This window comes from Penicillium cinerascens (assembly GCF_028974065.1).
Source record: "Penicillium cinerascens strain IBT 15544 chromosome Unknown contig_24_segment0_segment0, whole genome shotgun sequence".
NCBI lineage: Eukaryota > Fungi > Ascomycota > Eurotiomycetes > Eurotiales > Aspergillaceae > Penicillium > Penicillium cinerascens.
Window position 1 is genome coordinate 2041867 of NW_026695290.1, and position 13708 is coordinate 2055574.

Below are 13708 nucleotides of genomic sequence, written 5' to 3' on the forward strand. Positions count from 1 at the left end.
GATGTAAGTCTTTTGCAATCGGTGTGCTCTTCGCTCGACAGACCGGGCTGGGCTAACTTTCCTACCTCCAGAGGTAACCGCATAAAGCCTGTCGAGCTTGCCCCTCTATCCTTTTCGCACACGTGAAAGATCTTTACTATCTAAATTGGACCATTCGCAAGAATGCCTCTCGATACCTCAACCACATACCCTCTCACCCGGCTGCGTCTGGACGGCCGCCGGTGGAACGAACTGCGACTGCTCCAGGCTCAGATATCTACGAATCCTGCCAGCTCGGGCTCGTCTTACCTTTCCATGGGTAATACTGCAATTATGTGCTCTGTCCACGGTCCCGCCGAGGGTCGCAGGGGCGAGGCCAGTGGTACGGCAGGCAGTTCAGGCGCTGTTGTGGAGGTGGACGTGAACATTGCTGGATTCGCCGGTGTGGACCGACGGAGGAGAGCCGGAGGCAGTGACAAGTAAGTCGACCATTTTCTATGTGCAGATGAAGCTCTGCGCAGCATCTGTTCGGCAAATTGGACAACAGTGATACTAACGCCCGTTTCCTCGATCACAGACAATCATCTCGCATTGCAACCACTCTTCGCTCTGCTTTCCAGTCGCATCTACACACCTATCTTTACCCGCACAGCACGATCAGCATCCACGTCTCAGTGCTCTCCGCCGACGGCTCTCTGCTTGCGGCTGCGATTAATGCCTGCACACTGGCTCTGGTGGACGCAGGCATTCCCATGCCCGGACTGCTCTGCGGCTGCACAGCAGGCATGAGCGGTAGCGCATCCACTCCGCGGGACCCCCGTAGTGATGAGCTAGATCCGCTACTTGATCTCTCTCTTCCCGAGGAACAGGAGCTTCCCCAGCTCACCGTTGGTACCACGACCTCGGTTCCCGTGGGAGAGAACAACATGGACGAGGAGGAAGGGGAGACCAAGGTGGCCGTGCTGAACATGGACTCGAAGCTGCACTGTACGTACATTGAAACGATGCTGGCTGTCGGGATGGATGGATGCAACCAGATCCGCGAGCTGCTGGAGGGAGTCATCAAGGACTCCAGCCGGGCATAAAGTCAACGATACCCATGCATTGCCTTAGCATCAGCGGAGTTTTGGAGTTTAATTGGAGAGAGTTGTGTACATCGGGTACTTCTGTACCATGTTGATACAAATGGATTAATCTGCTCAAACACGCTCGCTCAGCGACCACATCGGAAGTGTGGTCATCATTTAATGTTAAACTTCCCGTAGCTCGTACCTCCTTGTTTACCTTTTCCCTCTCGTTGCACGTTGCACCTCTGTACGCCTGCGTCCGGTAAGAACGGGTTGCTACAGTGCGAGCTCGTCAAGCTTGATATCCATGTGCGATTGTACGCTTCAACATCTCGTCAGAAATAACTCATGATCATCATGGAATCCATGGGTACTATGACCATGGTAATGCCTACTGCCTCGGCTGCCGGTAACGCTACGGCCACCATGTCTGGCATGTCCGTTATGACTGCGATGCCTGGTATGGACGGCATGGACATGAGCTGCAAGATCTCGGTCTGTCAGCGTGAAAATCTTCAGGACGCTGAACCATGAGCTGACTTGAAATAACAGATGTTGTGGAACTGGGATACCATTGATGCCTGTACGCATCGTGAGCCTTTATAGATCGTTGGAAATTCTGCTGACCAGAAAACAATATCTAGGCTTCCTCGCCAAATCATGGCACATCAGATCTCACGGCATGTTCGCCGGTTCCTGTATCGGTTTCATCTGCCTCGTTCTGGTCCTGGAGCTGTTGCGCCGTGTGGGAAGGGAGTACGATGCCTTCATCCTCCGCCGGGCTCGTCTGATCAGAATGTACATGCCACGCTCCTCCGAAGACGCCGGTCAGTCCAAGGCAAATGGCACAAACTACCAGAGCATCAGCCCCGATGGGGGTGTTTCCAAGGCTACTGACTGTGACCGCTGCTGCAAAGCCCCTCCGTATGCATTCACCCAAGACGACGGCATCACGACTGCCGCAGACTCTTCCTCGAATACGAATGTTCCGAAGCAGAGTGCGGCCTCCACTGATGCTATTATGGTCGTCGGGCTTTCTGCTCAGCGTCCCGGTGTAATGGACCCATATCGTCCCTCGCTCATGGAGCAGTTCGTTCGCGCTTTCATGCACATGCTTCAGTTCGCTGTGGCATATATCATCATGCTACTTGCTATGTACTTCAACGGGTATATCATCATCTGCATTTTCATCGGCGCATTCCTGGGCTCGCTGATCTTTTCGTGGGAAGCTGTATCTCTGAACAAGGAGTAAGTACTCTCCCGGAGCATCTATTGTCTTGCATCGAAATGGCCAGGGTGCTAATGCTATTCCAATCAAATTAGGAATGATGCTTGCCAGGTCACCAAGTGCTGTGGCTAGAGTGCACGCTACTCCCTGGGCGTAGCGAACACGCAGGTGGTTGAAAGACACAGAATCGAGAAGTTGGGAATGGTGAACTGAAATCATGAAGTTACGAGAGAAACATCTGTTATCTCACAGGCTACGTACACATTAATCTTATTCTCTTCGCTCTTAACACATCTGGCCAACTACACTTCTCTCCGTATCGTCCAGCTTCACGTCTCTTAGTCCATATTGTCTCGAAAATCTGGGTTGCAAGAGACGCATTGACAAGTCCACTCGTAGCCAAGCAAGAATCAAACCAGGACGAAAGGAAGATCTTCAGGAAGACCATGGTTCTTCCACTTGGCGCCAGCCCGGGTTTTTAACGTCTTGAGCAGAGCGACAGAGATCGCTTCCCTCTGTTCAGGAGCCCCCTTTAGCAAGGACAGGTCGAGAGCTTCGGACAATTTGTTGACAAGATTATGTTTTAGACAAGTCTTGTTTTTCTCCGTGAGGACTTTGATTGCTTGGGAATAAGCATGGACATGAACAGGGCCGCGCATCTAATTTATAGATTGATCACATGGAGGGCCGTCATTTTTACACGGTAGACAGAGACCAATTTAAGAAGATGGTATCCAAACCACAGGTTTTGTTCATCATCGCCTTCTCTTTGTGATGGTTTGAAACACACCCCGCAAGATCTAGAACCGATCATGTATGTTCCCGAAGGAGCCGAGTGGGGACTACGACTACCTTCCTTATCCGAGGCCTTCCAATCAGGGACGTGGATAATTGCGGATCACCTTCCATTCACTCGAGAAGGTGATTATTGCTGGGGAAAGTGAAAGTACCTCGTAGGTAGGTTCTTGATAGAAATAGTTTGGCTAGCTTAAACTGCAGTCAAGGTGCCGGTAGCACTATCGTCTTGGGGAACGATCGGCTCTGCGCCTGCATGGACCCTTCGATTTACTTCCGAGAAATAGACACTGATATTGATGTCACCAAGCATAAAGAGCATAGTTGATGTACCGCAATGAAACGAAGCATATATGTATAGGTAGGAATAAAGGTCATATCCAAGACCCCAGTTGAAAAGTAACCCATTCACAAATTTTACAGCCCGAATCAATCAATCAATCGACCCATAAAATTCTATTAAGATCGTGGGGCGTAGGAGAGAGCAGGGATGTTAGTGACGCATAGATTCGGGAACCGGGGAGCAGATCCCAGGGGAGAGAAAACGCGAGGTCAACTAAAAACGTGGTTCCCAACTACCCCACTTTCCACTTTTACTTCCCGGAGAACTCAACCCGAGGCCCCGCGCAGGGTTGCATGGTTGCAGGATTGCAGATTACGCCAGGCTACGCTCTGTTCCCTTACGCTGACGTTACAGGTAGAAACTTGTTTTTTTTTTTTCGTTTCCCGCCTTGGAGGGCATGCATGACTAGCTTGGTAGATTGTCTAGATTACATCGTGCAAAAACTGAAAAGGTCACCAAAGAACAGCCAGTGCGCCGCCTCTGTGAGACAGGAAACACACGCTTTAAATATAGATTATTCCGCCAATTAACTAGATCAGGGATCAAGTCGTTTAAAGCTCACCAGCCTCGACGATGGTGGGCTTGACGTTGGAGCGGATGGCACCGGAGGAGGAGCCGACGGCCTCGATCTCCTTCACGACCTGCATGGAGGCCTCGTCAGCGACCTCGCCGAAGACGACGTGCTTGCCATCAAGCCACGAGGTGACGACGGTGGTGATGAAGAACTGGGAACCGTTGCTGCAGAGAAGATTCTAGTCAGTAAGGGGATTCGTGGGGTAGCGTTGACAAAATCAGCGGGCACAAGAGACGTACGTGTTGGGGCCGGCGTTGGCCATGGAGAGAAGACCGGGGCGGGTGTGCTTGTACTTGAAGTTCTCATCGGGGAACTTCTCGCCGTAGATGGACCTGCCACCGGTGCCCTGTTCCAGACAGAGAGGTTAGATACGGTATCCCGTTAAGAAAGGTAGGGGCAGGGAAACTCACATTGTGGCGGGTGAAGTCACCACCCTGGAGCATGAAATCGGGAATGACGCGGTGGAAGCCGGAGCCAACGTAGCCTTCGCCCTTGGGCTTCTTGCAAAGCTCACGGAAGTTGGCAGCAGTCTTGGGGACATCCTTCTCGTAGAGTTCGAAGTTGATGCGGCCAACCTTGGCTGGAGAGAGAGTTAGCCATCAACTTGATTAAAATAAACAGCTGGAGTGAAAGCAATTGATTCTAAATGGAGGGGAGATGGAAGACAAGAAGGGCAGGGGACTTTGGGATGAGAGGATGGAGGCCCATGTGTTTTTTTTACCCCTCCATGCAAAGAGCTGGAGCGAAAGCAAAGCTCAAGAAGGGAATCACTTACGGGCGCTGGAGCCCACGGGGGCGTACTCGACGTCGAAGTAAACCTTGGTGTTGGCCATGATGGAGGAGGTTGATGAGAATGAACGAGTAGAGGGGTGGAAAGAGCAATTGAGAGAAGAAAAGAGGGAGGGTGGGGTTGACTTGAGGCGGCAGAACATGATGAGGGGCAGCGGGCGGAGCGGGACAACTCGGGTGCCGGGCTGGATGGGGGTTAGCTCAGTTCGGGCGTGCATAGAGACACGATGTGCCGTTGATGATGGGGCCATCATTCGATGGGAAGAGAGATGCCAACCAGGCCTTGCCAGACCCCCGGTGAAGATACACCGGGCTCGTGAACAAGACCCGGGTGCACTGCAGCATCCATTGAGCACAGGAATACTCACAGAACCTAGGTAGTGACGATGTGTAGTTTGGTTAACGAATCCTATAGGGGAAAAAAACCGAAGCTCGAAGCCGAAAAGCTCCTGGAGCTCCGGCGTGCACGTGACCAACGCCCGGCAAGCCCTTTCCGGGGAAGGAAGGGCCTTGTTGCTGCCTTGTTTGTACTTGAGTGGTCTGTCTACTGCACCTCTTTACTTTCCTAGTTGTCTTTCGTGCTTAAATCATAAGATATGGAACCCGTTTTACGAGACATTTGGGAAGAGAAAAAAAAGTGCTTCTAATTCATGTGCACGAAATGCCAAGACCGGCGCCTAGATGCAGGGCCGAGAGAATAACGGGTAAATCAACGTCAAAGGATCAGCAGCAGAAAGAGAATAATAAGTCGTCAGAGACCGGAATAGAAATACAACGAATAATACCAATAGGGTGTGCTGGAAAAGGAACAGAAAATCGAGGGAAAGAAAACCGTGAATGCCACGCGTATCAGGACATCATTTCGACATTGTCGGCTCGTTGCCACAGATGGTAGTCGCTCAAAAGCCAGAGAAATGGGATAAAGGGGGTCAAAGCTGATATGAGGAAGAGGTGCTAAGAGAAGAAAAAACGTGCACAGGCAGTGCCGAGGACAAAGCCTTCGGGTATATGCCAAATTTTAGTACCGATGGCCAAGTTTATCACCGGAAGTCATCTTCGTCGTCGCCGTGTGCCAAGGTCTCAAGGCGCTGTACAAGCTCCTTGGTCTGTCGCGCAATTTCAAATGCAATCGGAGGGAGCTGGTTGGTAACCTCACGCAGCTGCTCAGGACTGGTGGCATTGTGGCCCTCGGCGGCAGTGCCCGTCAGCCGACCGCGACATTCATCCAATGCCTGGATGATGGGCTCGGAGCGCTCATGGAGCGCGACATCACCACTGCGTTCGTGCATCAGATTTTCTGTGGAGGAAACCACGTTGGCGACAACGTTCGAGATGGTCGAGACGTGGGTCTGGACAATGTTCATTCCCTGTTCAGATCGGATACTGGCCACCAAGGACTGGATGGATTGGACCATTCCATCGGTTTGGTCTTCGACATAGTACTGTAGGAAAGATTGTTAGTTACAGCTCAATGAACATATTGTGTAAGCAGCTTACCTTCAGTTCCTGAAGCTCGTGGTCCCCCTGCGGGGCCCCGTAGTTAAAGCCATTGGACAAGCCATTCTGCATCATGGGGTGATCCTCGCCGGGGTGGCTCATAGCACTATATTCAGAGTGGTTGCTATACCGTCTTTGGCTAACGGACGTGCTGAGGTAGTCTGGGAACTTCTCCTGAGACACGTCCACATCATACTCGTCCAACTCATCGACAGGGGACGCCTGGATCTTGACCACGCGCACCAGCTCCACGACAGCGGTGCAAAGATGCGAAGCTGCAGCATCGAGCAGAGAGACCGGTGAAAGACCACTAGAGCTGGCAAAGTTGCGAGCGGCTGTGATCATGTTGTTGGCAGTCGCAGATACCCGGCCCTTGGCCTTGACACGCAGAGTGGCCGAGCCGTCGACTGGAGGCGGCGCCTGATCCACGTCTTGAATCATATGGCGAACAGCCACAATAACGAACTTGATCTGGGCAAGCACGTCCTGGGAGTCTTCGAAGCGGGCGACACGAAGGAGCTCATCAATGGCCATCTGGAACTTGGTGACGTGAATATCCTTGACCACACCGTCAACTTGCACCAGTTCATGCTCCTTGGCAATAACGCTTGCGTCGGGCCGGTGATCAGAAATACCACCAGACGAAGTGCGAAGATGGCGCAACTGTGACTTTGCCTTCGCATAGCGGTGCTTCCATTCGTTGACCTCGTTCTCCAAACGGTGAACGTCATTAGACAGCTGTTCTTCGCGTTCCCAGTTGGAATGACTCTGAGCAGTGAGGGTCTTCATCTCCATGAGGAATTCAGACGCCTCGCGCCGGACCTCTTGTGTAAGCTGCTCCTGCTTTTGCAGTTCGTTTTGCAAGTTTTGGTGCTTGCTCTCCAGGTCGGCGTACCGAGCAATCAAGTCTGCATCCCCTGAGCCACGAGCGACCTCGTCAAGCTGCTCCCGAAGATCGCGCTCCATGTTTTCATGCTCAGCCCGGACTCTATCAAGCTCATACTGAAGCGAGCTATTCAGATCCTCAGCCTTGGAGACCTTGCTCTCGAGATCCAGTCTGAGATCATCCCACTCCTGACGTTCATTGGAACTGACTCCAGATTGGTCTGCGTCGGATGATCGGGCCAATTCCTCATCCTTAGCGCGAATCTGTTCCTCCAGTTTCTCGACTTTTTCTTGCAATGCCGACACTTGTGTTTGGCTCTCCATCAACAACTTCCTCTCGCTATCACCAAGCGTTGTCGTGGTTCCCCGTCTGCTTAGCACTGCATCCAATGCAAATGCATCGCTCCGAGCATCATCGTCATCCTCCGGTCCCATATCATCACTATCCTCCACCATAGTACTCTTGTTCGGAACCATGGTGTTGCTTTGGAAAGATCGGGGAAACGGACCATCTCCATTCATTGAAGGCGGGCCACCAAGAGAACCTTGCCTAGGAGGGAATGGGCTGCCCGGAGGGAATGGGCTGCCAGGAGGGAATGGGCTGCCAGGAGGTCCACCAGATGGGTAGCCCCGACCGCCCATGCGACTAGGAGGCCCGCGAGACTGTGAGGCCCGAGGACCCGGAGGCATACCACCAGGCGGCGGTCGCCCTCGGCCGGTAAAATGCGGGAAGCGACGCTCCAACTCGCAGAAAACATCAGTCGCCAAGTCTCGGAAGCGCTGGTGTTGGAGGGAGGCCAATTTTGAGCGGGCATGGTTGCGTTTCTCGTGGAAGTCTGTACGGGGAGGGAGGAAGGTGGGCACATCGGGACGAGGGGCTCTACCCGGTGGCGGCGTAGCCTGCTGGCGCCGGATAAGTTCGTCGTACACATCGGTACTAAGTTCGTGGAATTGTGTGGGTGAAAGGCGGAGAAGCTTATCGCGGGCTTTGTTCGATCGGGCGTTTAGTCGATCGTCGCGGTACGAGGCGTTCAGGAACCGCTTTAGGGCTGTGTAGTGTTGAGAGAGGATTTCCTCCATTTGGCGATTCCGTCTGCCACCATCGCGATGACCCTCACCCAGGGTACCGACACTGGATCTCGCAGCGACCGAGCTGGGCGGAGAAGGGTTTCCACTGCCGGTGGGCAGCGGCACCGTCGGGCTCAAGGGCGTGCTGGGGACGCCGGAGGTAGGAGGAGTAGCCAGGTTGCCTCTCGAGGAGAATGTCGGGGAAAAGGGCGGGTCCGACTTCTGATACTGATTGAGGCCAGACCAGTCGCTGCCATCGATGGAGACAGGCGACATAGCTCCGGAATGGCCATTCATATCAGGGCTGTAGGGGAAACTTCGGCTCCTCTGCACGCAGGTTGGTGTATCCTGGGTATCCTTGATATCCTCGCCGATCTCGTTGTTCGAAGGGGGGTTTGGCCAAGGCCGTCGCATTCACGTCTCGTTACTAGTCACCACACAGATCCACCGATCGATCTGAGACAAGAGCCGGGGGAAGTGAAGCGGGTCAACAAAGGGGGGCGTGATTCAAAAGAGGTGAAATCGTAGATCGTAAAGATCCAGCCAGAAGGTCCTGGTCCGAAGGAGTGAAGGACGCAAGACACCAAGGGAGAAAAAAATAAAGGGAGAAAGGTGTGTAAGTGATTCTGCGCCGTGACTCCGGACTTCCCTTACGGCTGGACCCGCCGATTCTGGGTTACTTACGCCTTAAATGCAGGTGCTATCAGGCTTTGACCGGGTTACATGGAACTACAAGTTACACATGTAAACCCTAGATGATAATCTGATTTCACTCTGAGATCGTATTCGCCTCGTGGTGGCAGATAATTCTGTTGACCTGTCCAAGAGCCAAGGCTCCCTGACGGTTACAATTCACTTACAATACTGCTAGTAATCAACTCCAACCTCCCTGCCAAGGCCACAAGCCACAGGGGCTGAACGCCTCGGGCTCATATGCGCATCCCCAGCATGCAGATATCCCTGCCGAACAAAATTACCGGGTCTTACTTTCATTAAACTCGTGGATTATCTTATCGACAAAGAAATCGGTAATACTCAAGTCTTAAGGGCCAAGGGGAAGGGCTGACGGCACCGCTCAGGAGTCGACATTCTAGACCTCTTCGGCCCCCCCATGGCTGTGCCGATGGTAATCGTCTTGTATTGACACCCATTAATTACTACCGACCAGTTGGCACTTGGATTTAGGGCTTGTGAACTTAAAAAAGGGGTTTGATGAAGACAACCGAAAAATACAAGTTTCATAGGCCATGATCAGCCGACATATCTATCCAGTAACAAAACTAAGTACACAATGTAGAACAGGAGCGTAGCTCGTATCCGCTCGCAGCGGTTTTGGGGGGTGTGCCACCATGGGCTCCCGCAGGGGCCGGGTATTGCATTCCCTGGAGTACCATCACTGGTGCCATCCCAATTAGCGTCCAAGGACAAGGGGGATAGGGATGCAGTATCCACGACGGAGATCGAAGCAAGTGGTGTAAACTTGCCAGAGAAAAAGGCCTGCGTCCCAGATGGCATCGCGAGAGTTTTCTATGGCTCACGAGGAGTATACAGGATTCTTTTTACCGCAAACCAGTGGTCGCGCCAATTTATTTCGAGGTCATAGAAAGGCCACGGGCAGCACCAACGGCGGCCGACACGGGAGTCGAGGACCGCGTAGGAGCTGCACTGCGGTTGTGGGCCATGTGGGCCTTGACGAGGTGACCAGCAGCGAGAGCAGCGCACAGACTAAGCTCACCGGCGAGGACGGAAGCCGCGATAATACGGGACAGCTGGCGGGCGTTCTCACCAGGGGTAGTAGGGTGAGCGCCCCGGACACCAAGCAGGTCCAGCATCGCGCCTTGGGCCTCGAGGATGGTACCACCACCAATGGTGCCGACCTCAATGGAAGGCATCGACACAGCGATCTGGAGGTTGCCGTTGTTGCTGTGATGTGGTTAGTATGATTGACACAAAAAATCGTTGGAAATGACTCACTTCTTCATGGTAGTAATACAGCTGCTGCTCTCAACGTTCTGGGCGGGATCCTGGCCAGTGGCCAAGAAGATGGCGGACACGATGTTGGAGGCGTGGGCGTTGAAACCGCCCAAGCTACCAGCCATGGCACTTCCAATCAAGTTCTTGCTGACGTTCAACTCCACCAGGGCATTGACATCGCTCTTAAGAACACTCTTGACGACGTCACCAGGGATGATGGCCTCGGCCACGACAGACTTGCCACGACCATCGGTCCAGTTGATGGCAGCAGACTTTTTGTCGGTACAGAAGTTACCAGAAAGTGAGATGATGGCCATGTCATCGAAGCCACACTCCTTCGACATGACATCCAGGGCCTTCTCGCAGCCCTTAGAAATCATGTTCATACCCATGGCGTCGCCGGTGGTAGTCTTGAAGCGGATGTAGAGGTAAGTGCCAGCGAGTGCGGTCTTCAGACTTTGCAGGCGAGCAAAGCGACTAGTTGAGTTGAAAGCGGCGGTGATGATACTACGGCCTTCCTCGGAGTCAATCCAAACCTTCGCGGCGGCGGCCCGAGCCAGGGTCGGGAAAGTCACGCAAGGTCCACGAGTCATACCGTCGCCGGTCAGAACAGTAACAGCGCCGCCACCAGCGTTGATAGCCTTGGAGCCACGGCTGGTACTGGCCACCAGCACACCTTCAGTGGTGGCCATGGGGATGAAGTAGTCCTGGCCGTCGATCTTGATCGGACCGGCAACACCAAGAGGCAGGGGAAGATAACCAATCACATTCTCACAGCAGGCGCCGTGAACCAGGCCGTAGTTGTAGTCCTTGAAAGGAAGCTTGGAGGACTCTAGAGAGCCGGTGATAGCAGAAGTGGCCGGGGTACGGGCGATCACAGCGCGGCGGATTCTGACAGCTCGAGTGAACGCGTCCACGCGACTCATCAAGTTCTCGTCCTCCATGGTCTTCTCAAGAGCGTATCCGGGGAGCTTGCCCTTGAGTGACAATGCGATCAACTCCTCATCGGTCAGATGAGGCGCACGCTTCTCCTTGAGCATCAGTTCGCACTCTTCAATAGAACGGTCCGACTCCTGCTCGTTGGGCTCAAACTTAGGGTAAACCTTCGGGGCCACCGGCTCGTTGGGGGCAGCGGGGGCAGCCTCGGGTTCCTTGATACTCCAGCGGGCAGCGTTGAAAAGATAGCCATTAAGAATGATACTGAGGGTCAGAGCAGCAATGATCCACTTGCTGATGAAGGGGTCCTCCACGCTCTTGAGCAGACTTTCGAGAACCTTGCCACCGACAGCATCGAGGATCTGATCGGTGTACTCGATGTCAAACGAGCTGGAAGCCTCACCAGCAGCGTAGTGAACGGAGGGGTACTCCAGCTTATACTTGATCGGTGGGATAATGGTCACCATGGTCTCCTGCTTCTGGCTCTTGGCAGCCACGTAGATAGCATCCAGGCCATTCTCACCGACCTTGAAGGGGTCGATAGGGGTAGGAGCCATCACGTTAGACAGACGCGAGATCAAAGCACCGTTGCCGGTATTCCGGAAGGGAATGGCCGAGAGGTTCACAACGTTGATGAGGATCAAACCACCGACCATGAGGATCTTGAATCGGCGCACACTGCTAGACTTGATCTTACGTCCGAAGATGCTGGTGTCACCCTCGCTGCTGTCGGAGCCCACATTCGGCCAGTCGTTGCTGGAAGCCACGTTCTCAGCCACGCTGTGAGTGATGCCATCCTCCTCCAGGGCCTTGCGCAGGGCAACGTGGCGCCTGATACGAGTAATCTCAAGCTTAATGCAGAGAATGGTGGTGTAAAAAGTGAACAGCAGCACACAGTCGAAGAACAGGATCCAGGCCGCAAGGAAGCAGAACTGCTGAAGACCGCCTTGTACGCCAGAGGCAGCACCCATAGCAAGCAAGCCAATCTCAATGCAATAGTGCTGGACAATCTCGAAACCCTGCTTCTTGATTGCAGTTGAAATGGAGTCTTGAATGGAACCGGAGGTGCTCGAAGTCAGAGGCCGAGGAGCGGCACCAGGACGAGGCCGACGGTTATCCACCGAGGCACTCAAAACGGCGCGAGTGAACATGATCGGCTTCTCAAAGCCAATTGTCACCACCAAGAAAGGAAGACCCTCGGAAAGTAGAAGTAGATTGATCGGCACACCGAGCTTGGTAGTCACCAAAAGGCCAAACAGGAAAGCGAAGGAGCCAGAGAACAGCACTGTAGCGGCAAGCCAGAAGTTGGAGCCGAGACGCCGCATGGAGAAGAAGAGGGACACAAAGCTCAGGTGCATCGAGATATAGCCGAGAGCCATGATAACAATGTCAATGGTCTCAGCGTGCTTGATGAGGTCCACGAAGGAGCTCCATGCATCCGTCAGCCACAGCTTGAGAGCCATGTGGGAGCTGGCAGCGCCACGAGCAGCTCGCATGATCCATTTCTTCGACTCCTCCTCCTCCTCCTCGTCGGCAGACGGATCAGGGATCTCCTGCACAGCCCTCAACAGATCAGAGACCTGCTCGAAGGGAACGGTGTATGCCAGGGATGAATCGTGTGAGAAGGGCGAGAACAGATTGGGGGTGTGGGGAACGGGGTGGGCGGAGACATTGGCGGGAATCGGGACATCGTCGGCTGACGGGGCGGTCGATCCAGACTTGGAGGTAGAATCGGGGAAGATGAACGTGGCCAAAGCCAAGTGACGGGCAGCGGGCTCTTCGGCTTGCTAAAGTGCTAGTTAGACGTCTTTCAATTCCAATTTGCAGCCCGGGGGATGCTCACCGTCGAATCGGCCCAGGATTCCTCGGCCTGCCACTTCCACGAGGTCGACTCTCCCAGGCGCAAGCTCCGGCTGCCCTGGAGAAGGGTCTCGGTGTCCACCTGACCAGCAACGTTGCGGGGGTTCCGAGCGGTGTCCAGAAGGCTGCCCTCCAGCAGACCCACGTAGGTCGTGCTGGCGAGAAGGGCAATCACCACAATGGTGTGAATGGGGTGAACACAGGCCCGGCGAGAGATGAATTGCAGCCCGGAGGTGACCTGGCGCCGAATCCAGCTGGGTTCGGACTCCGGTGCAGCCTCGGAGGAACGCAGTCTCTTGGAGATAAGTGAAGTAGCCATTATGTTGAGTCGCTGGAGAAGCGGAGTAGACGTCTGTTGAAGGCGTTGAGAGGGATTAAGACGGTCCGCAGGGACCAAGGCCTGCGAGTACTACCGTCGGGTTTGCTCTGGTTTCGACCAAAATCGAAGCGAGAGGCAAGTTGACGTGGGAGAGGGCTTAATTCGAGGGCCGCATGGGGCTCACGAGGTGCTGCTTCAGACACGTTCCCGCTGGGACTTTCCTTTTGCAAAGGTCAGTGGGCCACACACAAGGCTAAGGCAATGGGATAGTCATACCAGAAACAGAAAACAGGAAAGAAAAGAACAAAGCAGGCCGCTCGGGGCAATTGGACGCGGTACAGTGCAGGAAGAGTACGGGGACCCCCTGAAGGCTGCAAAATAATTGAGCTCCGGA

At 53.8% G+C, this 13708-nt stretch overlaps 5 protein-coding genes across 5 annotated transcripts; 2 read left to right on the plus strand and 3 right to left on the minus strand.

Moving 5' to 3' along the window:
* Nucleotides 1-162: 162 nt before the first annotated feature.
* N7498_003876 (exosome non-catalytic core subunit SKI6) lies at nt 163-1064 on the plus strand (the record flags this gene model as incomplete). Its single annotated transcript, XM_058450938.1, has 2 exons — nt 163-458; nt 557-1064. 2 exons carry the CDS (start codon nt 163-165, stop codon nt 1062-1064), a joined length of 804 nt encoding a protein of 267 aa, XP_058310400.1.
* Nucleotides 1065-1403: 339 nt separating this feature from the next.
* Nucleotides 1404-2298, plus strand: N7498_003877 (high-affinity Cu transporter CTR3; the record flags this gene model as incomplete). The annotated part of the gene is made up of 3 exons (XM_058450939.1): nt 1404-1541; nt 1599-1629; nt 1691-2298. The coding sequence occupies 3 exons, from the start codon at nt 1404-1406 to the stop codon at nt 2296-2298; spliced, it is 777 nt and encodes a 258-aa protein (XP_058310401.1).
* Nucleotides 2299-3963: 1665 nt separating this feature from the next.
* cyp4 (peptidyl-prolyl cis-trans isomerase) lies at nt 3964-4918 on the minus strand (the record flags this gene model as incomplete). Its single annotated transcript, XM_058450940.1, has 4 exons — nt 3964-4150; nt 4226-4332; nt 4397-4566; nt 4762-4918. The coding sequence occupies 4 exons, from the start codon at nt 4916-4918 to the stop codon at nt 3964-3966; spliced, it is 621 nt and encodes a 206-aa protein (XP_058310402.1).
* Nucleotides 4919-5815: 897 nt separating this feature from the next.
* Nucleotides 5816-8639, minus strand: N7498_003879 (putative cell polarity protein; the record flags this gene model as incomplete). The annotated part of the gene is made up of 2 exons (XM_058450941.1): nt 5816-6217; nt 6273-8639. 2 exons carry the CDS (start codon nt 8637-8639, stop codon nt 5816-5818), a joined length of 2769 nt encoding a protein of 922 aa, XP_058310403.1.
* Nucleotides 8640-9811: 1172 nt separating this feature from the next.
* Nucleotides 9812-13314, minus strand: hmg1 (HMG-CoA reductase; the record flags this gene model as incomplete). The annotated part of the gene is made up of 3 exons (XM_058450942.1): nt 9812-10148; nt 10200-12922; nt 12979-13314. 3 exons carry the CDS (start codon nt 13312-13314, stop codon nt 9812-9814), a joined length of 3396 nt encoding a protein of 1131 aa, XP_058310404.1.
* Nucleotides 13315-13708: the final 394 nt, after the last annotated feature.